Source organism: Podarcis liolepis (genome assembly GCF_965112155.1).
Source record: "Podarcis liolepis genome assembly, chromosome: 4".
In the NCBI taxonomy this organism is placed as follows: domain Eukaryota; kingdom Metazoa; phylum Chordata; class Lepidosauria; order Squamata; family Lacertidae; genus Podarcis; species Podarcis liolepis.
Window position 1 is genome coordinate 103,894,050 of NC_139558.1, and position 27,676 is coordinate 103,921,725.

The following is a 27,676-nucleotide window of genomic DNA, read 5'->3' on the forward strand; positions in this document are numbered from 1 at the left end:
TTAAAGAAAAAAATTATTATTCTCCATCAACAGCCCTATTCCTAAGTATTAATCTTTCTTCTTCTTTGTGTATGGAATAATAATAATAATAATAATAATAATAATAATAATAATAATAATAATTTATTATTTGTACCCCGCCCATCTGGCTGGGTTTCCCCAACCACTCTGGGCGGCTTCCATAGAAACCAAAAATACACTAAAATATCACACATTAAAAACTTCCCTGAACAGGGCTGCCTTAAGATGTCTTCTGAATGTCAGGTAGTTGTTTATCACTTTGACATCTGATGGGAGGACGTTCCACAGGGCGGGCGCCACTACCGAGAAGGCCCTCTGCCTGGTTCCCTGTAGCTTTGCTTCTCGCAATGAGGGAACCGCCAGAAGGCCCTCGGCGCTGGACCTCAGTTTCCGGATAAAACGATGGGGGTGGAGACGCTCCTTCAGGTATACTGGACCGAGGCCGTTTAGGGCTTTAAAGGTCAACACCAACACTTTGAATTGTGCTCGGAAATGTACTGTGAATCCTGTGCAGAATTGCTCAGTGTCTGCCATTAAACATATCAGAATAAAAAGGACAAAACAGACTCAATATTAAACAGATTCAGAAATAATCTGGGATGCATTTCTACATTTTACATTTGTAAAAAACCCAGAAGCTTTCCTTTTTTGGAATTATAGGTGCAGAACTACACAAACTGTATAGAAACTTATTTAGGTATGCTACTACAGAGGCAAAAATGTTACTTGCCCAAAAATGGAAAGAAGCAGAAGTCCCAGCAAAGGAGGAATTGATACAAAAACATGGAATATGCAGAAATGGTGAAATTTACAGGAAGAATAAGAAATCAAGATAACAAACTTTTTATAAAAGGATGGAAATGGTTTATGGAATATTTAAAAACGAAGTGTAAAAAGATAAGAACATTGGCAGGATTATTGTAATGACCTGCAGTTTTATTTAAAGTGGATGAATAAATGAACAAGTTAAGTTAATTTGGAATATGCAGGAAATGTAAAAAAATATATCTAAGGAACTGCAGAAAGAGGAGGAAGTCGAATATCAAAATGTTAAAATGATTGTAAAACAATTGAAATGTAAATAACTGAAAATCATATTGAAAACAAAAACAGAGATGACCTGGGATGGATCCATCTATCCCTAAATATAAACTGCTTTATCTTCCTTTCATCAGAGAATTTTATTTTGGTAGAAATATCAAACCCAACTTTTTTTTAAAGTGCAGTATATTCCATACCCTTTGCCGAATTTGCTGGGTCTTTACACAGTACACAACAGGATTAAGAAATGGTGGAACCATAACAAATGTGTTGGCCATCAGCATGTGGACAATGGGGGAAAGATGCTTCCCGTATCGATGTACCACAGCAATGCCAATCATTGGGATATAGAAAATCAGGATGGCAGAAACGTGGGCCACACAGGTGTTCAGAGCCTTGAAGCATTCTTCATGAGAGGCAATGCTCAAAACAGTCTTCAGGATCATGACATATGATGCAAGAATGATAACAATGTCCGTCCCTAAAGTGCAAACAGCTATTATCAAACCATAGAAAATGTTGACCTTTATGTCTGCACAGGCTAACTTCATGGCATCTTGGTGGAGACAGTAGGAGTGAGAAAGGACATTGGATCTGCAGAAAGGGAGCCGTTTAATGAGAAAGGGGAACGGGAAACAAAAACAGAAACCTCTGGATAAGATAGCTATTCCTATTTTTACAATGACTGTATTTGGAATAAGTGATTTGTACCTCAGTGGATCACGGATGGCAATCAAGCGGTCAAAAGCCATTGCCACAAGAATGCCGGACTCAATCCCTTGCAAGGCATGGATAAAGAACATCTGGCTGATGCAGCCATTGAGTGGGATTTCCCCAGAGTCAAACCAATACACACTCAGAATAGTTGGCATGGTGGAGAAGCAGAGGCCCAGATCCGAGCAGGCGAGCATGGCAAGGAAGAAGTACATGGGCTCATGGAGACTTTGGTTGGTCTTGATGACATAGAGGATCGTGATGTTCCCAAGCAGAGTCAGGGCATAGAGCACAAACAGTGGGAAGGCCACCCAAGAGTTCTTCTCCTGCATTCCAGGGATGCCAATCAGGACAAAGGTTTGGTGGCTCACAAGGCTGTCATTGAATCTGCTGGTGGAGGACATTGTTCCCCTGGTGATTTTGGTGGAAAGATATTAAGGAATAATAAAAGTTAAATGTTGAACCTGGGGAAGGAGAACATGCCTCCCCAAAAGCTTTCTGTGGATGGGTTCTAAAGAGTCATAAAATTCTTATTGTGACATGATGTAAGAGATTTTGTAACGTATTGAGAAATCTCCCAGTTTAGTCCAAGAGGAAAAGTTGTCTTAGAGTCTCTAATCAAAGAAAGAACAGCAGTCTTGACTGCTGCTTCATCTCACCTTCTGCCCTGGCCATAGAACACCCCAACCCCAACATCAAAATCAATCCCCAAAAGTCTCCCAAGTCTTACCAGTGGAGTGGAGGTCTCAAGAGTGTGGATTTCAAATATTCAGTCTCCCAACGTCTCATCTGTAAATTTGAAATAACAATTACAGTGCAATATTTAAATTAGAAAAGGTAGATATAAATCACTAGACGTATAGTATTATTGGGGAAGGACAGGACTAGTCTCACCCCATGTCCTCCTCTTATGAGAAGACACCTTGATATGGAGGTCCTTCATTTTGCAGCCCTATCCAGTTGATGAGAGGATTGTGATCATAGAATCATAGAAATGTAAAGTGGAAAGGACCATGGGGGACATTTCCCCCCTACTCCAGACAGATGTTGCAACAAAAACTGCAGGCCACCACAATTTTCAATTCTTCCTCACTGAGTGGTCCTGTAGTCCTTCTGCTCTGTAGTCCTTCTCCTCCTCCTCCTTTCTGGAAAGCAGATCCCCACCCCTACCCCCAACCACAAGATAGAGCTGAGCAGTACAGCCTCCGGATTATTGACTCCTGATCCAGGAAACCAGATGTTTTCTTGAGCAGCACAAACCCTTCCCCCCCATATGAAGTTCCAAATTAAACCCCATCTCTTTCTGTCTCCCAGTATGAATGGCAGCTTATTTACATAACTGAGGAAAATCCCTCTGAAGTGAATCGGAGGAAAACGCTTGATAGCTCATGCAGTCCTTTGCACTTACCTGACTTCATGGCACAGCCTGTGAAGCTAACATGCTTTCTCCCGGGTCAACACTGATCCTGCCTGTGCTGCTGTCAGAGGGATTCTGTCTGTGATATTTATGGTATGTAAATATCATAAACTCTTTTCCCTCAGGGAGACAAGTTGCCCTCAAACCGGGAGACGATCGCTGAATCTTGTGAGAGGTGATCTTGCAAATCCCAGTGGCAAGTATTAGGTAATCTCTGTGGATCCTGCACAAGGACCTGGAGTTCTTGTCTCAGAGGCGTTCCAGGGATCACTCTGTGCTCCTCTCCCTTGTATAACCAGAGAAATAGGAGATGTACAGAATTTCGTAACAGAGAGGTCTCATCCTCCCTGGCAGAGGAACCAACTCCTAGGGGCAAAAAGGTCTTTGACACCCCAATAAAATATTTGATGGGGCTGTACCGCTAAGTTGATGGTCATTGCCATTCAAATTGTGCGTGTGCACTGTGTCATGTGATCAATTATGCAGGGCAGGGCTTACCTGCCCCCCGTATATTATTCAAGTGGGCACCCCTGATCCCTGAAGAATGAAGACCCCTAAAATGTGGGTCTGAGTAAAAGAATCCAGCTCTTGACATGAAGGTTCAAAAGAGAATCAGTTACTAAACAGATCAGGGTGCATGGGGATGGATAAGCCCTTTGTGGTGCACCACCTACAGTGCATGTAATTGTAACTGCTTTCAGATCCTTTTCATTGCATTTGTCTTTAGAATGTTTTAAGAGTTTCAGAATGTTTTTGCTTTGTTTTCAAATTGGATATCTGCTGATTGATTCGAGTTTTATAGAACCATAGATTCGTGGAGTTGGAAGGGATCCAAACGGCCTTATTTTTTGACCCCCTGAAACAGAGGAAAACAAGCTTGCTCCATATTCCATGTGACAGCCCTTTAGATATATGAAGGTGGCTATTATTATCTCCTCTCAGTCTCCTCTGTTCCAGGCTAAACATACCCAACTCCCTCAACCATTCCTCACAAATAAGGCTTGGTTTCCAGACCCTTGATAATCTTGGTCGCTCCCCTCTTCACACCTTCCAGCTTGTTGGTATGGTGCTGGCATGCCAGGTATCTCCAATTCTATATATTTTTGCACCTGGTTATTCCTGCCTGCGTGTAGAACTGTACATTTGTCCAAACAGAAATTCATTTTGTCAATTTTGGCCCACTTCTGCAATCTGTTAAATTCATCTCAAATCCTGCTTCTGCTTCTGTGGCATTAGCTACCCCTCTCAGTTTGGTGTCATATGCAATTTTATTGAGTATCCCCTCAATTCTTTCATCCAAGTCATTTATCAAGACCTTGACCAACAACGAGCCCTGAATAGAAACCTGTGGCACCCCACATGTCACTTTTTTCCAGGATGATGTCAAGGACTGGGCAGAGGAGGAATGGTGGCGACTGTCCCTCACTTCCTGAACCTTCCTGGAAGAAGGAAGAGGAAGACAGTATTGATTTACAATTCCTGTATGAGGAAGGTCACAGCTCAGAGGCAGATGAGAGGGAAAGTTGGGAAATCATGGGAGAGCCAGAGCAACACCTGGCTGACACAACATTCGGAAGCATTCCAGACCCTCCACCTCCCAGAATCTGGTGAGCCCTGAAAGTAAGAGAGCAAAGAGCTCAAAGACAGAGGGTACATAGCAGCACCCATAGAAGTGACTAATGGGCAAGTGGGAGAGAAGGGGGGATGGAGATTCACCCAGGACAACGCCATTATCCAAGAGGCTGAACCTCTCTCTGTAAATACTGAATAATAAAAAAGGATGGTAAGAAATCTTCCCTTGTCTTTATACTTTCCTGGGCAACAGCTGAGAGTCACTGATGGCATCCTGACAGATCGTCCCGAGTCAACTTTAATTGCTGGTCAAGTCATAAATACTGACAGGAGGTGCAGGAGCAGAATGCCAGTACTGATAACCAGGGAGAATTATTTCAATGGCTATTACAACAAATTTATTGTTAAGAGGACATGTAAAGCAATTAACAAGCACAATAAATCATCAAAATACAGAACTCGGAAGACCGGGAGTAGAAGCTCGAAGGTGTTCAGTGCCCCATTCCCCCATTGAAATTCAGTGGAGAGACTTCCAAGTTCCTTGTGTTTAAAGCAAATGCGTAAATGTTCTTCAAGGTGAGACAAGATGATTTATAGACAGACCTGGAATGTGTGTTTTTTTGTAATTAATCTTCTGGAAGGAGTTGCTAGCCTTGGGAGATCCCCTTACTGATTAACCAACACCCTTGTTTGTTGAGATTGGACAGTTTTATGGCTCATCTTGAGTCCATATTCCAGGAACCGAAGCAGAAATCTGCATGTACAAGAATTTTTTTGAAGCTGAAGCAGGGGTCTAACTCAGTAATGGAGAACAGTACAGAGTTCAGTTTGCTGTTGCAGGAGCTAGTGTGGAATCGGGAAGCCTTGATGGCGATTTACCGTGCAGGGATGAGTGAAACCCTGCTGGATTTGTTGGCAAGAATGGACCCTTCAGCCAGTTCTCAGGAGGCACTGATGCAAGTGGCATTGAAGCTCGACCAGCAGTTGCAGGGGCGGAAGCAAGAGAGGGGAGCTGTTATCAGGCTGCAGGAGAGGCCGTTTGAAATGCCACACATTCCAGAGAGAAGGCCTGGGAGCCAAATGAGGAATGGTCCGGCAGAAGAGGCTATGCAGATAGGTCTCCAGAAAACTCCTTCCAAATGAATCCAAGGGAGTGAGGCGTTCTCAAAGTAAAGGAAGGATTGGACTCTGATTAATAAGAATACACACAGAGGCTTGAACCAGCAAGACTCTGGGAAGGGTGTGTATAATAATCTGTCTCTCCACCCCCTGGCCCAGGTCGTTTTATTCACAAAAGAACTTTTTACAGAGTGTTTGTAAGAACCAATAAGATTTCTTCTGAGCATTTCAACAAACCCCACGTGGGGACAAAGTTAGATCAAAAGAAATTATTTTAACTACAAAGACTACTCTGAGCATGCATACATAATCTGAGAGTAAATGAAAGAGGACTAGAGAAACAGGAGAGGATGGAAAGATGGCAAGGAGATAGGCATCTTTATCACCTTCCTGTGAAACTATTTCCAGGCCCTAAGATCAACATCCTGAGATTAACATATCAGAAAGGCTACTTGAAAGAAGCTGCCCACTATCTTTCACAGCCCAGGATGCATGCCTGGTGAAGCAGCTGGCAGCTGGGCTGTGTTCGTGACTTGTCAAGCAGAGAGAAATGGAACAGGACGCAGAGGTGTGGATTGATCAAGAATCATATCAAAATAGTTTAAACCCAGTCAACGCAATGCTTTCATTGCTGAAACAGAAGGCTTACTCTATATTTGTTATAATTCCTCATAGCAATCCCACCTGATCACTACAAGGGAGCTGCACTCTTGGAACTTCAAACCACTTGGGAGAAGTTGGGTGTGCATAAAAATTGGTTTGGATGCAGCCTTGTTTAATCCATCTCTGTCACTGGAATGCTTTCTTTAAAAAAAAAACACCTTTGAAATCTACAGACTGAAGAACACTATTTTTTAACAGTGAAACTAAAATTTCTATATATATATATATATATATATATTATCCTTTTAAGGACTGAACTGGATAAAAGTGTTTCCTTTTTGTGTCTAATTGCTTCGCCAGGCTTTGAGTTTCCTTGCAAACCAATTTCTCTTCCCTTCGACACAAAATTGTCATTTGATAAAGGTATCAGCTCCTGTTTTTTTTAAACGTAAAGTTTGGTAAATCCTCTGTCGAATTTGCTGGGTCTTCACACTGTACACAACAGGATTAAGAAGTGGAGGGACCGCAATGTATATGTTGGCCATCAGCATGTGGACAATGGGAGAAAGGTGCTTCCCAAATCGATGAACCACACTGACGCCAATCATTGGGACGTAGAAGATCAAGATAGCACAAATGTGAGAGACGCAGGTGTTGAGAGCCTTGAGGCGCTCTTGGTGGGATGCAATGCTCAAAACAGTCTTCAGGATTAGGACATAGGATATGAGAATGATCACAACGTCAAACCCCAAAGTAAACATGGCCATTACCAAACCATACAAAATATTGACTTTTGTGCCAGAACAGGCTAAATTCATTGTGTCTGGGTGGAGGCAGTAGGAATGAGAAAGCACATTAGATCGGCAGAAAGGGAGCCGTTTAATAAGAAATGGACAAGGGAAGATGACACAGAAACTTCTGCAGAAGATAGCTATAGCTATTTTTGCAATGACTGAATTTGGTAGACGTATTCTGTACCTCAGTGGATCACGGATGGCAATGAACCGGTCATAAGCCATTGACACAAGAATGCCAGAGTCCATCTCTTGAAATATGTGAATAAAGAACAGCTGGCTGATGCAGCCATTGAGTGGGATTTCTCTCGAGTCAAACCAATAGACCCCCAGCATAGTTGGCATGGTGGAGATGCAGAGGCCCAGATCCGAGCAGGCGAGCAGGCAAAGGAAGAAGTACATGGGCTCATGGAGTCTTTGGTCAATCTTGATGACATAGAGGATCATGATGTTCCCAAGCAGAGTTAAGGCATAGAGCACAAACAATGGGAAGGCCATCCAAGAGTTCTTCTCCTGCATCCCAGGGATGCCAATCAGGACAAAGGTTTGGTGGCTCACAACGCTGTCATTATACCCAGGGATGGAGGACATGGCACGCCAAGAGCTTTCGGTGAAATGATTCTAATAAGTCATAAAATTCTTATTCTGACATGATTTGACAGATTCTGTAAAGTATTGAGAAAGTTCCTTAGAGCCTCTATTCAAACAAGGAAGTGTAGTCTTGAATGCTGCCTCAGCTCACCTGAGTAGGTAGACCCTGGCTAGAGAGCACCCCAACTCATCATCAAAATCAGTCCCCAGCCATCTCCCAACTATAACAAGTGGAGTGGAGGACACGAGAGTGTGGCTTTCAAAGATTCAGTCTCCCAACTTCTCATCTGAAAAATTGAAATAACAATTACAGTGCAATATTTAAATTAGAAAACGTAGATCTAAATCACTAGTTGTAGTAGTATTATTGAGGAAAGACAGGACTAGTCTCACCCCATGTCCTCCTCTTATGAGAAGACCCCTTGAAATGGGGGGGCCTTCATTTTGCAGCCCTATCCAGTTGATGAGAAGATTGTGATAATAGAATCATAGAAATGTAGAGTGGAAAAGACCAGGGGGGGACATTTTCTCCCTACTCCACACAGATGTTGCAGCAAAAATTGCAGCCCACCACAATATTCCATTCTTCCTCACTTAGTGGTCCTATACTCCTTCTGCTCTGTAGTCCTTCTCCTCCTCCTCCTTTCTGGAAAGCAGACCCCCACCCCAACCACAAGATTGAGCAGTACAACCTCCAGATTATTGACTCCTGATCCAGGAAACCAGATGTTTTCTTGATCAGCCCAAACCCTCCCCCCCCCATATGAAGTTCCTGGTTAAACCCCATCTCTTTCTGGCTCCCAGTATGAATGGCAGCATCTTTACATTACTCAGGAAAACATCTCTGAAGTCAATTGGAGGAAAACACATCTGTTTGATAGCTCATGCAGTCCTTTGCACTTACCTGACTTCATGGCACAGCCTGTGAAGCTAACATGCTTTCTCCCCGGGTCAACTCTTATCCTGCCTGTGCTGCTGTAAGAGGGATTCTGCCTGTGATATTTATGGTGTGTAAAGAGTTACTGAAAAACTCTTTTCCCTCAGGGAGACGAGTTGCCCTCAAACTGGGAGACGATGCTGAACCCTGTGAGAGGAGATCTCGCAAATCCCAATGGCAAGAATTAGGTAATCTCTGTGGATCCTGCACAAGGTCCCGGAGTTCTTGTCTCAGAGGTATTCCAGGGATCACTCTGTGCTCCTCTCCTTTGTATAACCAGAGAAATAGGAGATGTACAGAATATCTTAACAGAGAGGTCTCATCCTTCTTGGCAAAGGAACCAACTCCTAGGGGCAAAAAGGTCTTTGGCACCCCAATAAAATATTTGATGGGGCTGTACCGCTAAGTTGATGGTCATTGCCATTCAAATGATGCGTGTGCACTGTGTCATGTGATCAATTATGCAGGGCAGGTGCCCCCCATATATTATTCAAGTGGGCACCCCTGATCCCTGCAGCTCAGAGGCAGATGAGAAGGAAAGTTGGGAAATCGTGGGAGAGCCAGAGCAACACCTGGCTGACACGTCATTATAAAGCATTCCAGACCCTCCATCTCCCAGAAACCAGTGAGTCCCGAAGGTAAGAGAGCAAAGAACTCAGAGATAGTGGGTATGTAGCAGCAGCTGTAGAAGTGACTAATGGGCATATGGGAGAACCGGGAGTGGGGTGGGGGAGATTCACCCAGGTCAACGCCATTATCCAAGGGGCTGGGTTGTATAACCTCTCTCTGTAAATACTGAATAATAAAAAAGGATGGTAATAAATTTTCCCTTGTCTTTATACTTTCCTGGGCAACAGCTGAGAGTCGCTGACAGCATCCTGACAGATGACGAGGAAGCATTAATGATGACCCTTTGGGTTCGTTCAGTCAACCAGCTACAAATGCACCTCACAGTGACACTATCTAGCTCACATTATACAAGCTTCTTCTCAGCAACAGCATGGGGGACTTTTACAAAAGCCTTGCTAAAATCTAGATATATTGCATCCACAGCATTCCCCTGATCCACCAAGCTTGTAACAGTTCTCTTTCTTCTTCACACAAAGGACTTACTACATCCTTGTTCTTCTTCTTGCATCAAACATAGCTGGAAAAACCCCTATTGTATTTTTCTAACCTTTCTTGCAAGTCTGAGCTCATTCCGAGCTTTAGCCCATGTGAGTTTTTTCCTGCACCCTTGCTTCAACTATCTCTGTCACTTTCTTTAAAAACACACACACAAATAACCTTTGAAATCCGAAGACTGAAGAACAACATTATTTAACAGTGAAACTAAAATTCCTATATATTTTAAATCCTTTTAAGGATTGAACCAGCTAAAAGTATTTCCCTTTTGTACCCTGTTGTTTCTTCAGGCTTTGAATTTCCTTACAAAACACTTTCTCTTCCGTTTAGCACAGAATTGTCATTTGGAAAAGGTATCAACCCCTGGTTTTCTTTTCTTTTTTTAAAATAAATTTTTATTAAGTTTTCCATCATAATAACACAAACCACAAAGCAAAATGATACACACACAAAAACCAAAAAAACAAAAACAAAAAAGTGGGGAAGAAAAAGAGAGAAAAAGAAAAGGGGTGAAAGGGGGGAACAATAAACAAATATACAATAAAAACAAACTTAATTCTTCCCAAATCCAACTTTTTAAACATCTTAATTGACTTCCTCAAGTCCCTCCCTTCTGAGTTTCCTTGTAATTTAAAAGTAACAGCTTTCCAATATCCTTATTAAACTAAAACAATTTCCAATTATTGTCATCTTATTCACTTTTCTTAACATTCTAAATCCCATTTATTTAATTAAAACTTAACTTATCCTAGGCCTATTTGTTTCTTTCAAGTAATTTCTAATTTTTTATATTACAATATTTGTTCAAATAGTCCTTAAATTTCCTCCAATCCTCTTGAAACTCCTCTTCTTTCTGGTCGCAGATTCTTCCAGTCAGGTCAGCTAGCTCCAAAAAGTCCATCATCTTCATCTGCCAATCTTCCACTGTTGGTAGTTCTTGTGTTTTCCAATTTTTAGCAAGTAATATTCGAGTGGCCGTTGTGGCATACAAAAATTATTTAACATCTTTCTTGGGCAATTCTAAACCTGCTATTCCAAGGAGAAAGGCCTCTGGTTTCTTAATAAATGTATATTTCAACATTTTTTTCAGTTCGTCATAAATCTTCTCCCAGAAGTCTTTCACCTTGGGACACGTCTACCACATATGGAAAAAAGTACCTTCTTTTTCTTTACATTTCCAACAAAGGTTATCACTTTTGTGATAAATCTTTGCTAGTTTTACAGGGGTCAAGTAACATCTATACATCATCTTCATAATGTTTTCCTTTAACATTGTACATGCAGTGAGCTTAACCCCTTTCCTCCATAGCCTCTCCCAGTCCTCCATCATTATGTTATGTCCCACATCCCTTGCCCAATCAATCATAACTGATTTAACTTGTTCATCCTTTGGTTGCCACTCCAACAACAAACTGTACATTTTAGACATATTCTTATCATTAGTTTCTAACAACTCTGTTTCCAATTTGTTTTTTTTCTGTTGCAAAACCATTTCTCTTATCCATCTTATATAATTCGTTAATTTGATAATATTGCAACCAATTCACTTTATCTTTAATTTGTTCAAATGGTTTTAATTTAAAACCTTCCTGATTCTCTAACAACAAATCTGAATACCTCAACCATTTGTTTTCCATATGTAACTTTTTTGGGGCCTGTGCTTCCATTGGTGAAATCCATTTTGGTGTTTTTCTTACTAAGAGATCTTTGTATCTAGTCCATACATTGCCTGACCCTGTGTTTTATCCATTAATGTTGATGCTACTCCATTCAGGTCTCCCATTAAAATCAATTTGTAATCCATATAATCCATGAGTTTTAAGTCCAGATTCTTAAAAAATTCCACTTTGCCATCATTTGGTGCATAAATTCCCAGCAAAAGAAATTTATCGCCTTGTGCCGTAATTTCAACTGCAATGTACCTCCCTTCCTCATCTTTAAACAACAATTTGGGGTTCCATTTTTCTTTAACATAAAAAAACCACACCTCTTTTTTCACTTTGAGGGATGAAATAAATTCCTGCCCAAGTTTCTTATTTTGGAGAATTTTCCTATGAAGTCTTGTAACATGTGTTTCTTGTAGACAAATTATGTCCAAATTCTGTCTTGCCAGTACGTGATAAACTTGATTCCTCTTAAAACATGAATTTAGACCACTCACATTCCAGGAGTAGATTTTCAAAGACATCCTGATTTGTTAGGGGCCCACTGCCCCTGCCCCTAATGAACGAGAACTTTCCAGTCCAAGCTCTTTTGCATTTTTCTCCAAAAATCTTTCTTTCTCTCCGACAGTTGTTATTCTTTGTTTCCTTCCTTGAAATTTAAAAGATAATCCTTCTGGAAACTCCCACCTGAAGAAAATGTTCTTTCTTCTTAGGGCACTGGCCAAATCCGTATAATTATTTCTCAGGGCCAAAAAGTATGTCGGAATGTCTTTAAACAGAATTATTCCCTTCTCATCTATCTTTAAACTTTTTTTGTAATGGTGGCCTAAAATAATATCTCTCTGCTCTTTGGTTTTAAAAATCACCTTACAGTCATGTGTGATCTTAGTATCTTTTTTAGGTCCAAATCTGTAGGCCTTATCAATCCAGGAATTTAAATTTTTTTTTGAGAGGCCCCAATACGCTGCAATTCCTTCAAATTATCCCGCTCTTACGCCCCTCAATCTCAGATTACATTCCCTCTGTTTTAGCTGGAGAGACGCAATTGAAATTTGAGATTGTCGCTGAATTGCCTCTAAATCAGCAATTCTCACAGTTTCCAAATGCACCAGTCTTGACTCATGTGCTGATACATCTGAATTAACTTGCATGAAATCTTGTCTTAATTGAGCAAAGTCACTTTTTAATTCCTGTATAGACTTTTGATTTCCTCTTACTTCTGTTTTAATTTCCTGAAGCAATTGCAACACAGACTCCTCAAACGTTGGTGACTTAGAGTCCCTTCTTGGTTTAATTTTTGCTTTCTCTGTCCTCTCTCCTTTCTCTCCCCCATCCATAACTTGCAATTCTTTTGTTCAAGGTCAGTCTCAAACAAAGGGGAGATAAGGAGACAGACAGTTTCTCTTCTCAAGCATTTCCACCAGTCTTAATATAAAAGTCAACAGTCTCTCTAACTTGTAATCCTTTCTTAATTCCCCAGATGTTAATAACACTGTCCCAATTTACAATTTATATCTGAGGGTAGGGGTACTGTTTAAAAGAGAAAGGGAAAAGAAAGACCTTTGAGTTCAGGCAGCTGCAGTTACTCCCCCCCCCCACAAGTAGGAAAACGAAAGTAGAAAGTGTCCTTTTCTTTACAACGTCACAATGGAGTCTAGTCTTCCCGACCGAGTAGTCCGCTTCCACAAAGAAAATACCTCATAAATCCAAACTGTCTGCAATGATTAAAAGAGTCTGAAAAGTATCTCCCCCCTTCCCCCTGCTAGTAGGAGGGATACAGAGATTAACTTGAAAGTCTTTAGAAAGTCGTAAATTTTAGATCGCGGCTTCGGCTAATGTAGCTGTTTTGTCTCTTAATCAGAGGAATGGACTGACATCCATTGATTTTTTAAGCCCCTGTCCTCTCCAAATAAATGTCCAAATTTTTAATTTATTACTCACTCTTTTCTAATCAAAGTTGCTTGGAGAAATTGGCCGCTCACAATCACCGGACTTGGAGCTTCATGCGATGAAGGAAGCGAGTCTATTCCCAAGTGCCTCCGTCTCCAACCCCACCCCCTCTCGGAGCCCTTATCAAGAGCTTACCGGGGGTGAGGGAGTCGTTCCAGGCACCCGCAGGAACACCAAGTCCTCGGAATGCTCAATCCGAGGTTTTTAAGGGGTACCGCGACGCTCTAGCGGTTTCCCCAACCTTCAAAGCACCGGTGCTCTTTCAAGTGAAAGAGCTCACCCTTCCAGCAGAACGGGCAGCCAATACGGTTTTCTTTAACAAGAACATTTTGTAAATCCTCTGTCGAATTTGCTGGGTCTTCACACTGTACACAACAGGATTAAGAAGTGGTGGGACCGCAATGTATATGTTGGCCATCAGCATGTGGACAATGGGAGAAAGCTGCTTCCCAAATCGATGTACCACACTGAGGCCAATCATTGGGACGTAGAAGATCAAGATAGCACAAATGTGAGAGACGCAGGTGTTGAGAGCCTTGAGGCGCTCTTGGTGGGATGCAATGCTCAAAACAGTCTTCAGGATCAGGATATAGGATATGAGAATGATCACAACATCCAACCCCAAAGTAGACATGACTATTACCAAACCATACAAAATGTTGACTTTTGCACCAAAACAGGCTAACTTCATTATGTCTGGGTGGAGGCAGTATGAATGAGAAAGCACATTAGATCTGCAGAAAGGGAGCCGTTTAATAAGAAATGGAAATGGGAAGCAGACAAGGAGACTTCTGCAGAAGATAGCTATAGCTATTTTTGCAATGACTGAATTTGGTAGACGTATTCTGTACCTCAGTGGATCACGGATGGCGAGGAACCGGTCATAGGCCATTGACACAAGAATGCCAGAGTCCATCTCTTGAAATATGTGGATAAAGAACATCTGGCTGATGCAGCCATTGAGTGGGATTTCTCTCGAGTCAAACCAATAGACCCCCAGCATAGTTGGCATGGTGGAGATGCAGAGGCCCAGATCCGAGCAGGCGAGCAGGCAAAGGAAGAAGTACATGGGCTCATGGAGGCTTGGGTCAATCTTGATGACGTAGAGGATCGTGATGTTCCCAAGCAGAGTCAGGGCGTAGAGCACAAACAGTGAGAAGGCCATCCAAGAGTTCTTCTCTTGCATTCCAGGGATGCCAATCAGGACAAAGGTTTGGTGGCTCACAACACTGTCATTATACCCAGGGATGGATGACATGGCATGCAAAAAAAAAAAAAAAAAAAATATTGGGAGGATTCTAAGGAATCATTTAATTCTTATTCTGATACGATTTTACAGATTATGTAAAGTTGTATTCTGAAGAGGGATAAATTTCCTAGTTTAGCCCACTAGGAAAAATAATATTGGAGCTTCCATTCAAAGAAGGAAGAGAAGTCCTGATTCCTGCCTCAGCTTACCTTCTCCCCTGGCCATAGACCACCCCAACATCAGCATCAAAATCAGTTCCCAACAGTCTTCCAACTTTGTGCAGTGGAGTAGAGGTCACAACAGTGTGGCTTTCAAAGATTCAGTCTCCCAAACTCTCATCTGCAAAATAGGAATAACATTCACAGTGTAAGAGTTAAATTAGAACTTATAGACTTAAATCACTAGACGAATAGTATTATTGGAGAAGGACAGGACTGGCCTCACCCCATGTCCTCCTCTTATGAGAAGACACCTTGATATGGAGGTCCTTCATTTTGCAGCCCTGTCCAGTTGATGAGAGGATTGTGATCACAGAATCATAGAAATGTAGAGCGGAAAGGAGCATGGGGGACATCAAGAATCATAGAATTGTAAAGTAGTGACTGGAGTCTAAAGGTTGGGGGGGGCAGAACAAAGATACAAATAACACTGAATAAATGGTCCTTAAAAAGAGACTAAGGTGCTTCCAAAAAAAGCAAATATATATTAAGAGTAAATAGTTCAGGAGAGATTGCACAAGCCTATTCATCTTTAAGAAGTGTTCAAATGCTTTATAATCATATACTTTATTGTGGCAACTCACCCTGGGAAGATCAGGAAAGAACTAAAATAGGTAACAATGGAAAGAAAATCTAGGGGAAACTCAGCCAGATGGGTGGGGTATAAATAATAAATTATTATTATAGAAGAGAAGCTTACATATTTCTCCATACTGCAGACAGATCTTGCAGCAAAAACTGCAGCCCACCACAATTTTCCATTCTTCCTCACTGAGTGGTCTTGTAGTACTTCTGCTCTGTAGTCCTTCTCCTCCTTCTCCTCCTTTCTGGAAAGCATACCCCCACCCCCACCCCCCAACCACAAGATAGAGCTGAGCAGTACAACCTCCGGATTATTGACTCCTGATCCAGGAAATCAGATGTTTTCTTGACCAGCACAAACCCTCCCCCCCCCCCAATTTCGAAGTTCCAAATTAAACCCCGTCTCTTTCTGGTTGACCCTGTATTACTGGCAACTTATTTATATTACTCAGGAAATCATCTCTGAAGTCAATTGGAGGAAAACACATCTGTTTGACAGCTCATGCAGTCCTTTGCACTTACCTGACTTCATGGCACAGCCTGTGAAGCGAACATGCTTTCTCCCCGGGTCAACACTGATCCTGCCTGTGCTGCTGTCAGAGGGATTCTGCCCGTAATATTTGTGGAGTGTAAAGAGTTATTGAAAAACTCTTTCCCTTCAGGGAGACAAGCTGCCCTCAAACCGGGAGACAATTGCTGAATCCTGTGAGAGGAGATCTCGCAAATCCCAATGGCAAGTATTAGGTAATCTCTGTGGATCCTGCACAAGGACCTGGAGTTCTTGTCTCAGAGGCGTTCCAGGGATCACTCTGTGCTCCTCTCCTTTGTATAGCCAGAGAAATGGGAGAGGTACAGAATATCTTAACAGAGAGGTCTCATCCTCCCTGCAAAAGTGAAGACCCTTAAAACCTGGGTCTGAGTAAAATAATTGGGTTCTTGTCATGAAGGTCCCAAAGAGGTTTGGTTAGCAGACCATTCTGACCAGGGAAGTGCACACAGGTTTTGTGCAGTATGAGCTCAACATAATGCAGCACTTACAATGCACACAGCAGAATTCTTCTGCAGCTTCCAGACTTCCCTGGAGCACATTGCAATAAGCTAATTGGGGGATCACTACAGACCTTCCTTCTGTAGTTAAGCCATGATTCTGGAAGTGGAACCATTTGATGACAGGTTTTCAGAATAAAATCACTTGGCTTATCATTTCCACACATTTAACCCAGTAAAAATAGATTGGAAGCTGGAGTTAACCCACTGGAACCATTTCTTTAAAAACATTTGAAATGAAAAGACTAAAGAAAAAAGCTTTAATGGTGAAACTAAAATTTCTATATACTTTAAGTTTCTTGGGTTCCAAAAAGTACATATATCTATTTTCAAATCACAAAGTCCTTTTCACAAATTAGTTATATTCGGTGTGAGACTTTAATGCTGTATACTGTATAAGGTTGGGAGAAAAGAGAGGTGGGTGGGTTATAAGCTCTTTGTAGTGTGATGGTGCATAAATGTCTTGGAAAATGCTAAACAGGGCCAGTTTGGGGGTGGAATCGAATACCTATTTATTTAGTTTGCATATTTTCATAGGACTGGTGTCCGAAAGGGTTGAATTATGGGGCAATCCCATCCCATGTGGAGATATGTGCATTTGGAGGTGCAGTCTCTCCAGCATTTTGGTGAGGTTCCTGTGTGTATCAGCACTAACGTATGTGGTGCTAAGTACCATCTATAGATATGTTTCAAGGTGAGTTCCCTCCTTTTGGCTGAGATAGATTTAAAGGGAGGTTTAAGGATTGAACCTGGTAAGAGTATTTCATTTTGTGTCCTTTCAGGCTTTGAGTTCCCTTACGAACCACTTTCTGTTCCCTTTAGCACAGAATTGTCATTTGGAAAAGATATCAACCCCTGGTTTTCTTTAACGAGAACATTTTGTAAATCCTCTGTCGAATTTGCTGGGTCTTCACACTGTACACAACCGGATTAAGAAGTGGAGGGACCGCAATGTATATGTTGGCCATCAGCATGTGGACAATGGGGGAAAGGTGCTTCCCAAATCGATGAATCACACTGAGGCCAATCATTGGGACATAGAAGATCAAGATAGCACAAATGTGAGAGACGCAGGTGTTGAGAGCCTTGAGGCGCTCTTGGTGGGATGCAATGCTCAAAACAGTCTTCAGGATCAGGATATAGGATATGAGAATGATCACAACATCCAACCCCAAAGTAGACATGACTATTACCAAACCATACAAAATGTTGACTTTTGTGCCAGAACAGGCTAAATTCATTGTGTCTGGGTGGAGGCAGTATGAATGAGAAAGCACATTAGATCGGCAGAAAGGGAGCCGTTTAATAAGAAAGGGGAGTGGGAAGCAGACACAGAAAGCTCTGGACAATATAGCTATTCCTAATTTTGCAATTGCAGAATTTGGGAGAATTGAGGTGTATCTTAACGGATCACGGATGGCAATGAACCGGTCATAAGCCATTGCCACAAGAATGCCAGACTCTGCCCATTGAAACAAATGTATAAAGAACATCTGGCTGATGCAGGCATCAAGTGTGATTTCCCCTGAGTCAAACCAATAGACCTGCAGCATAGTTGGCATGGTGGAAATGGAGAGGCCCAGATCCGAGCAGGCGAGCATGCAAAGGAAGAAGTACATGGGCTCATGGAGGCTTTGGTCAATCTTGATAGCATAGAGGATTGTGAAATTTCCCAACAGGGTCAGGGCGTAGAGCACAAACAGTGGGAAGGCCACCCAAGAGTTCTTCTCTTGCATCCCAGGAATGCCGATCAGGACAAAGGTTTGGTGGCTCACCAGGGTCTCGTTGAAACTGGTGATGGAGGACATCGTTCCCCAAGTGTGTTTGTTGGGAAAATGCTAAGAAATAAAAGTCAAATGAATATTAGAAATCTGGTATGATTTTACAGGCTCTGTCCTAGTTTAGTCCAACATCAGATATTGTATTAGAGCTTCCAAACATTAGAGCCTTCCGACTCTGACAGATGATTCACTCTTCTAAGCCCAACCAGTGCCAGTCTTATGATTTATTTGTTTGTTATTTACAGCGTTTTTACTCCACACCTTTGCCAAAGGGGATCTCAATCAGCTTCTGAAGTTCAGTTGTAAGAGAGTTTCTGCTCTCAGATTTACATATAAAATTATGTGAGAGAGAAATGCTTGGGGAGGGAAGCAGAAGAAGCTATTCCGCACTTAAAGCTACAGTTCTTGCAGAGACTACCTGTGGCAGCCTGTTGGAATGTCTACTCAGCCTCTCTTGTGGAGAACGGATGGGAGCTGGTCTTTCAGCAAATCAGTGGGACAGCCCTGCTTTTCTTCCGCTCTATTCTGCAGCCTGACCTGAGTTTAGAATTATTTGTGTAGCTCATGGATCCTAAAGCCAGTTTGATTGCACTGAAAGGGAAACTGGGACACTCCCTCCACCACTGATTTGTGTAGTGGCTGTAGTTCTGAACTGGGAGCTGCTAAATCATTTTGTTGAAAATCTTCCGTCAGCCACGAAGTCACAGGATAGACTCAGTAGGAATCTGCAATCCCAGCATGAAAATACTGGTTTACGCTGCAGGGATTTTGTGAAGGTTACTGAGGAAAAAAATACCTAAAGTTTTCTGATGGCTTGAATATTGTGTCTAAGGGCTCAGTGTTGGAGATGGCCATATGTGACTTTTGCAAATTCAGAGTCTCTTAGTTTCTCATCTGCAGAACAGTATTATTGTTGAATTAGAAATGCTGTACACTGGAACCTCGGGTTACAAACACTTTGGGTTACAGACTCTGCTAACCCAGAAGTAGTACCTTGGGTTAAAAACTTTACCTCAGGATGAGAACAGAAATCATGCAGTGGTGGCGGCACAGCAGCAGCAGGAGGCCCCATTAGCTAAAGTGGTACCTCAGGTTAAGAACGGTTTCTTAAGAACAGACCTCCGGAACGAATTAAGTTAGTAACCAGAGGTACCACTGTATCTAAATGGCAGAATGGATAACTGTGCAGCTGAGAGAGGCTGGTTTTACTTCACCTCCTCTTCTGTCAAGGAACCTGGAAACGAAGGTCCTTAATTTTGGAGCTCCAGGGGGCAAGTGGGTTGGGGCCAGATATGACCAGAGGCTGAAATCAGTTAAATATATATATATATATAAAGTGCATAATCAAAAAGCTAGTGATTGTATTTCAGTGTGTTCAAGATGTTACCATATTCCTAAAACATATCAAAGGAAAATCAAAGGCACATTCTACATAAATCCAACTTGGGGAAGGAATATATAAGGAACCGTGTATGCATTTGAAAACACATTTGGACACAATGAATACGGGGGTGGGAGGGGATACAGAAAATAAGCTTAGAATTAATTCAAGGAGTGCATGTATAAGCTAAAGCAAAAAATGCTCATTAGCATATGATGCTGAATACACTACCATTCACATAAGTTGAACTTTCAAATCAGCCCAGAGAATTGCTGCTCCAGAGAAGCGGACACGGAGCAATGGATCCAAACTACAAGAAAGAAGATTCCAGCTAAACATTAGGAAGAACTTCCTGACAGTAAGAGCTGTTTGACAGTGGAATTTGCTGCCAAGGAGTGTGGTGGAGTCTCCTCCTTTGGAGGTCTTTAAGCAGAGGCTTGACAACCATATGTCAGGAGTGCTCTGATGGTGTTTCCTGCTTGGCAGGGGGTTGGACTCGATGGCCCTTGTGGTCTCTTCCAACTCTATGATTCTATGATTCAGCCTTTTCATGCACGTTTTCTGTTTGTTCTGTTGTTTTTGCTTAGACTTAATTAAAGCCACTGCTATACATGGCTTAGGTCCAGCCTATCTGAAAGATCATATTCTCTCATATGAATCTGCCTGGGCTCTGAGATCTTTGGGGGAGGCTCAGACCCATCCCCCTCCTAGACACATTTAGTGGGGACACAGGAGAGGGACTTCTTGGTGGCTGCTCCCAGACTTTGGAACTCCCTTCCTTGAGATGTTCTATTGGCTTCCTCCTTCATATCCTTTCACCAGCAGGTGAAGACAGATTTATCCCTGCAGAACTTTTGGAGCTGACTGTTTTTAAGGAAAGGGCTGATGCTAGCATGTTTTTAATCGTTCTGACCAACATAAAGTTTTTTTCCTACTGCTTAGTCAGAATCTCCTTTCTTGCAATTTCATTCCATTGGTTTAGCTCCTCCCCTCCAGAACAGGAGAAAACAAGCTTGCTCCATCCATGGACAGCCCTCCAGCTATTTGAAGATGGCTATCAGATCACCTCTCAATCTTCTCTTCTCCTGGCTAAACATCCCCAAACCAATCCTTCTTGAGGGACCACCCACAGGGCCTTCCCTAAACACACACAGCTGAAGTTTCCACAAACATCCTTCCTGTTGGACCCCCTGGCATCCCAGGTGCATATATTTGGCTGTGAGTGGACTTGGTGACCTCTTTGACATTTCTCTTCCTTCTGCTGGGAACAGGTTGTTAGACTATTCTTATATTACTATTTAGAAGTACCCAGTGACTCCATTAATAATGAGTTATGGTCCGATAGACAGAGGACAAGATGGTTGGACAGTGTCCTCGAAGCTACAAACATGAGCCTGACCAAACTGCGGGAGGCAGTGGAAGACAGGAGTGCCTGGCGTGCTCTGGTCCAGGGGGTCACGAAGAGGCGGACACGACTAAATGACTAAACAACAACAACAACAACAACAACAACAATGGTCCGATAATGTTCTTGGTTTTATTTCTATTTTTCTTACTATTAATTCCAATTCTTTAGATATCCAGATGGCATCATTTCTGGCACTACTTCCATGCACATGTGAATAAAACGTGAATTCCCAAATAAATGTTTATTTCTCCAAATATCTATTAAATTCAGATTTTCTGCCATTTCACAAAAGGTTTTTGGAAGCCTACCTTCTTTGGCAGAAATGTCAAAGATCCATGGAGCTCTAAAGCAAAGACTTAAAAATGAAACGGTCAGGGACCAGCTGGACTCTTGGTCTGTTTCTGCAGGGCTGTTCTGAGATTCTTATGCTATCCATACACAAGAGATACAAGCTCTGTCATTTCACAATACTGTGAGAGATCTATCTGGAACCGATCAAAAAGTCTATATCTCAAACAGCGCTTTGCACATACCTGACTTTATGTCATGGTCCATGTGACACGTTTTCCGCAGCAGCAAACACTAAGCCTGCCTTTGCTGTTCCAGGAGAGATTATCCCTGTGCTTTTTGATGGCGTTGACAATTATGGAAGAAACGTTTCCCCTCTGGGAGTGAGGCTGTCTGAAAAGTGCCAGAAAACTGCTTTGTCTCAGGGGAAGGAGATCTCTGAAAGCCTGGTGGCAATTACCGTATTTTTCGCTCTATAAGACGCACCAGACCACAAGACGCACATAGTTTTTGGAGGAGGAAAACAAGAAAAAAAATATTCTGAATCTCAGAAGCTAGAACAGCAAGAGGGATCGCTGTGCAGTGAAAGCAGCAATCCCTCTTGCTGTTCTGGCTTCTGAGATAGCTGTGCAGCCTGCATTCGCTCCATAAGACGCATACACATTTCCCCTTACTTTTTAGGAGGGAAAAAGTGAGTCTTATAGAGCAATAAATACGGTACTCAGAATTCTCTAAAGCTCCTGCGCAAGGTCCTGGAGGTCAGCTCTGGGCCAGACATTCTGGAGATCTTGTGTGAGCTCCTCTCTTTCATAAGGATAGACAAAGGAGATGTGCCCAAAAGGGGGAGAAATTTGATTCTGTTCGCATTCAAAAGTGAACCTATCCAATCCATACTTTCTGGAACAACACCTATGCCCTTCCTTACCAGCAACCCTTCATGCTGAGATATCACACCTCCTTGAAGATCTTGGGGAGCCTCAACTTTTAGACCTTATTACAAATGTTTGGCTAGTTTTGTGGGGGGGGGGTGGGAGGAAGAACAAAAGAGGGTGGAGTGAAGGAGGGCGGGTGGGGGAGCTGGCTTGAATGGAAGCCATCTATGCCATGAGAAATTGAGGGAAGATTGAACTGCTCAACCGGGGGGGGGGGGTCCTACCTCTAAAAGTTTTGGAGTCACACACATCACAGCAAAGTAGGGATGGGGGTGGACTTTAAATAGTTCCACAATTTGGAGTGAACCTCCTCATTCGACAAATGAAGGGCTGTGCTTGGATTGCAATGGGGACAGGCAAATTAGACTGCATGCCTAGAATCTGTACAAGCAGAGATTCCTCCAACTCATATTTGCTAATTTTTTATGATGTGGTCCAAGGAGACCCCTGGTTCTTTCTCCCCTTGCTTTCTAACAAAAATGGTTTCTAGATGCTTGCAGCACTTAGGATGCAAAAAGGTAAAGGACCCCTGGTTAAGTCCACTCAAATGGGGTTGCGGTGCTCATATCGCTTTCAGGCCGAGGGAGCCGGCGTTTGTCTGCAAACAGCTTTCCGGGCCATGTGGCCAGCATGACTAAACTGCTTCTGGCACAATGGGACACCATGACAGAAGCCAGAACGCACGGAAACGTCAATTACCTTCCCGCCGCAGCAGTACCTATTTATCTACTTGCACTTTTTGGCATGCTTTCAAACTGCTAGGTTGGCAGGAGCTGGGACAGAGCAATGGGAGCTCACCCCATCGCGGGGGAAACCCAACATGGTCACATTTGACTTCAGAAGAGGACATTTCCCCAAAATGAGGGAATTGGTGGTGAGAAAAAAGCAAGTTAAAAGGCAAAGTCAAGAGGGAGGTGTTTAAAAACACAATATTAGAAGCTCATCTGGAATGTGTACCATAGAGTGAAACTTTGCCTACTTTCAAAGCAAAGAACTTAACAGGTCACTTGAGGTCATATCAATATTTTATCAGCCTCAAATACCTGAGAGTATGAAACAGTCTTTCCTGCTGCTGCATCACCCGTCTCTCACCTGGATTCATTGAACAAGTGAAGCCCTCACTGCACTGCTGCCAGAACATCTTTCTTACGTTTAGTCTAAATTTCATGCAATTTGAACTTTTTGGTTCTGGTCCTGCCCTCTAGAGCTGTAGAAGACAAATTTGCCCCATCACCTCTATTCAACCTGCACTTTGAACCTTGGAAGATGGCTATGTGATCTCTCAAACATTATGATAGTTCACATGACATTTCCTTATACCACATGGGTAGTTACTCCCAGTGGTATAACTATGGTGCAGGGGTCAGCAAACTATGGCCCGGGGGCTGGATGCAGCCCCCATGGCTCATAAATCCGGCCCGTGGTCCCTGCCACCCGCTTTGTCAGTCCCTGCGCTCTGCGGTATGCGGCCAAGATGGCTGTCCGGCACTCTTCTGCTGTGCAGCTCTGCTGTCTCGTGCCGGGCAAAAAATCCTCCAGCCTCTCTGGCTGTTTTAGCAGAGTAAACACAGCGATAGAAGCTGCTACGCTGTGGGGGTAATAAAACAGAACGCAGGCAAGCCGTTCTCTTATCTCCAACTGTCTTTAATCATGTAGCATAACATTGTAAATTCAGCTTCAAACACCCGGTGACAAAGCACACATCTCGCCTCTCGCGCAGAGCGGAAGAGAATAACACACACAGAGAAAAACACTCCCTCATGATGAGAGACGTCACTCAGAACTCTTAACCCTTTAAGTTCTGAAACCCTTCACATGCGGATGCCTCACCGCACAGGGACTGACTTCCGCTATGCTGGCATGGCTTCTGGGCGGGTGGCGATGCTGGCACAGCTTTCGATTGGCTGCAGGAAGCTCCTGCAGCCAATTCAAAGCCTTGGCATATGGATTTGCGTGCAGGGGAGGCGACAGCATGGAGCAGAGCGGAGGTGGCACTGCCGCCCCCAGGACCCGAGCAGGGCTTTCCCCATGGCAACGGTGCAAGCTTGGCAAGGGCCCCTGGCTTTCCTTCGGCCTCCTCCTTCTCCTCCTCTGCCTCTGCCATTGCTGCTCCTGCTGCTGCTTCTCCTACTCCCCGACGCTGCTGCACCGGCCACCGCCCCTTTCCGGGAGGGTGGGATATGAGGAAGAAAGAGTAACTGGGCTTGGGCCTCAGGCGAGGGGCTGCTCTCCGGTTCCCCACAGTGAAGAGGAGCATGCAAAGTGGAGGGGATGATTGCTGCAAGAAGATTTGTGTGGTGCTTGCACAGGGCCAGTGATTACGCACGCACACAGAGACCTTGCCACCATATTGTTGTGACCATTTGTGACCCAGGAGTTGTTGTGCTCTGGTGGGGTGTGATGTCAACTTCACTTTTACACAGAGGTCAGGCCCACTGGAATGAATGGACCCGGGTTAGGCATGGCCACTCATGTCAACGGGTTTACTCTTGAGTAAAAAATAGGGGAGTGACTTCCTCATAAATACACATTTTTTTTTAAAAAAAACTATAGTCCGGCCCCTGACAGTGTTTGAGGAACAGTGAACCGGCCCCCTGTTTAAAAAGTTTGAGGACCCCTGCTATGGTGAATGCACAGTCTCTCCTCATAACTTACTATAAACCCTAACCAATATCTTCAGTCCTGGCCTGCCGGTCTAATCTGGGTAGCAAATCAACTGGAAAAGTAACAGCTCCTTTCTGTGTTCTGCACTATGCATGTTGCCATTGCAATTGTGACAAGACCTAGAATGATGGGCTCCTCGGGCCCCCCAGGCCATGGTGGGACTTCAGAGCAAAGGGCTGCTGGCTACATCTCCCTCGCCTTCCACCATGAGAGAAAGAAATGCAGAATTGATTGCTGGAACATTTCCCCGAGAGCAAACTTCAAGTCCTTGCACAGGACCTTAGAGGTCCCCCTAGCAACTGCTGCTGGGATTGCAGAGATCTCCTCCTTGTGGTATTCAGCAGACTTCTGGCAGTTTGAAACAGTCTCCCTCTGCCTCTCGCTGTGTGTTTAAGGATCTCATGGCTTATTTCCACCTCTGGAATGGATCGCCTGGAAGCTGCAAAGGAGGGATTCTCACCTTTAGGGTTCTGGATATGTTCTGCATACTCCCATGATCTTTCTTCAAGACCATACCCCTTCCACGCAATTAGGTATTGCAACTTCTTTCCTCACATCCCGGTGTTTAGATTTTGTTCTACTTCATGCTCTTCCTCTCCTTCTACCATGAAGGGAGGCAGAGGTGCTTGTCTAGGTGCCTGGTAAGGGTGTGCCGGCACGACAGGCAACAAAACTGATTTCTGGAAGACAGGGTAAATCTTCATAGATACAGGTAGTTGGAGCCTGAAATTCACAGGGTTGGTCTGTCCACAACTTCAAATGGGACTACCTTCTGTGGGTTCAGTTTCCTGCATCTGCCCTTCTGTGGCAAATCACTTGTTGACAGCTATACCTTATCTCCCACCTTAATCTCAGTCCCAGGTTGTCGGTGCGTATCAGCCGATCTCTTATAGGCCTCTTTGGCAAAATCCAAATGATCTTTCAGCAAACTCTGTATTGCTGACAGTTCTTCTATGAAGTCTTCTGCTGCAGGCACTGACAGAGTGTCAGTCAGGGTTGGGAAGGTGTAAGGATGGTATCCATAGCTGGCAAAGAAGGGGGTCTTCTGTGCTGAAGCATGAGCAGCTTTGTTGTATGAGAATTCCACCAAGGGAAGCTTGGATACCCAATCATCTTTTTGGTAGTTCAAATAGCACATAGGCACTGCAATGTGGCATTGATCCTTTCCAACTCTCCATTAGTTTCTGGATGCCGGGCCAAGGTAAGACACAACTCCACTTTGAGAAGCTGCACAAGCTTCTTCCAGAACTGCAGGTGAACTGGGTTCCCCTATCAGACACAATCTGTAGTGGGAGACCGTTCAACTTGAATACATGATCTACAAAGAGCTGTGATGTTTCTTGGGCTGTCTGAAGTCCCCTACAAGGCACAAAGTGTGCTGTCTTGGTGAACAGATGCAGAAACGACACAGGCTGGATGGGTTCTCCATAGGGAGAAATATTAACACTTTATCTTCCTCTTATGGCAGGATTCTCCTCTGGGAGAAATATCAACCCCTACTTCTTTTGAACTGCAATATATTGCAGTCCTTTGCCAAATCTGCTGGGTCTTCACCCTGTACACAACAGGATTAAGATGCGGAGGGACTGCAAGAAAGATGTTGACCATCAGTATGTGAACAATGGGGGACAGATGTCTCCCAAATTGATGTACCAATGGGACATCGAGCATTGGGATGTAGAAAATCAAGATGGCAGAAATGTGGGTGACACAGGTGTTCAGAGCCTTGAAACATTCTTCATGGGATGCAATGCTCAAAACTGCTTTGTAAGTTAAAGTGAACACCTTGAATTAGGTTTGATAGCAAATAGGCAAACACACAGTTCTGCGTGTGTTACTTTGCTATTAATGTGCTATTCAAATGTTCCTACATGGGGCTAGTCATCTTTTTCTTTTTTGTCTATTTACCTAGGAAGGAAAATCAAGAAATACCTTCACTTCCTGGGACCAGATTAGAAGGCTTTCTACCCACCTAAACATCCAGTTACTTGCTGCTCTACATAATGTTAAAAGGGTGAGTTGGGTGATTAAAGACAGAAAGCATCCCTCAGACTGCCTCATAAGTAGAAATTGCTGCATATACTGAAGCGACTGGAAGCAGAAGAACTGACTTCTTTGGAAATGAAGCATTGTCCAAGCATTGACAAACTTTTACTGGAAGAACTCTTCAAATCAAAACACAAGCATCAAATGATACATCACAAAACTATCCACACAATGTCTTCTGCTGTCCAGCACAGCCTCAGCATGATAGAAAGTATGATATAATCCAAACAGAGCTATAAGTAACAGAATCCATTTCCCCGGTGCAGTTTTCCTGGAGAATTCCATTTACATTCTTCGGTTCTCTGCCCCATTAAGAGAAGGGGACACCACCCTTTCAAGAAGATGAATTTGCAACTCAATACAGATATAGATATAAATATTATGGAGAAAGCCCTTTGCTTCATGGGGAAAAAACTTATCAGAATGAAAATTGACAAGATAATGCAATCCCAAATCTTTGCATGGAAATTTTTGTGTGTCTGTCTCTCTGTGTGCTTGTGTATACTGAGCAGAATTGTTTAGGACATTAAAA

At 43.1% G+C, this 27,676-nt stretch overlaps 5 protein-coding genes across 16 annotated transcripts in view; 1 reads left to right on the plus strand and 4 right to left on the minus strand.

The window, feature by feature from the left end:
• Positions 1 to 27,676, minus strand: part of LOC310705090 (uncharacterized protein) — a 271,846-nt gene that overhangs the window by 194,384 nt on the left and 49,786 nt on the right. The gene's annotated exons all lie outside the window — the stretch shown is intronic.
• Positions 1 to 27,676, plus strand: part of LOC310705032 (uncharacterized protein) — a 357,812-nt gene that overhangs the window by 99,532 nt on the left and 230,604 nt on the right. The window lies entirely within an intron of this gene.
• On the minus strand, positions 1,203 to 2,180 carry LOC310705788 (olfactory receptor 51H1-like; the record flags this gene model as incomplete). The annotated part of the gene is made up of 1 exon (XM_083500610.1): positions 1,203 to 2,180. One exon carries the CDS (start codon positions 2,178 to 2,180, stop codon positions 1,203 to 1,205), a length of 978 nt encoding a protein of 325 aa, XP_083356736.1.
• LOC310705789 (olfactory receptor 51H1-like) lies at positions 6,898 to 7,872 on the minus strand (the record flags this gene model as incomplete). The annotated part of the gene is made up of 1 exon (XM_083500611.1): positions 6,898 to 7,872. One exon carries the CDS (start codon positions 7,870 to 7,872, stop codon positions 6,898 to 6,900), a length of 975 nt encoding a protein of 324 aa, XP_083356737.1.
• On the minus strand, positions 13,811 to 18,452 carry LOC310705790 (olfactory receptor 51H1-like; the record flags this gene model as incomplete). The annotated part of the gene is made up of 2 exons (XM_083500612.1): positions 13,811 to 14,641; positions 18,288 to 18,452. The coding sequence occupies 2 exons, from the start codon at positions 18,450 to 18,452 to the stop codon at positions 13,811 to 13,813; spliced, it is 996 nt and encodes a 331-aa protein (XP_083356738.1).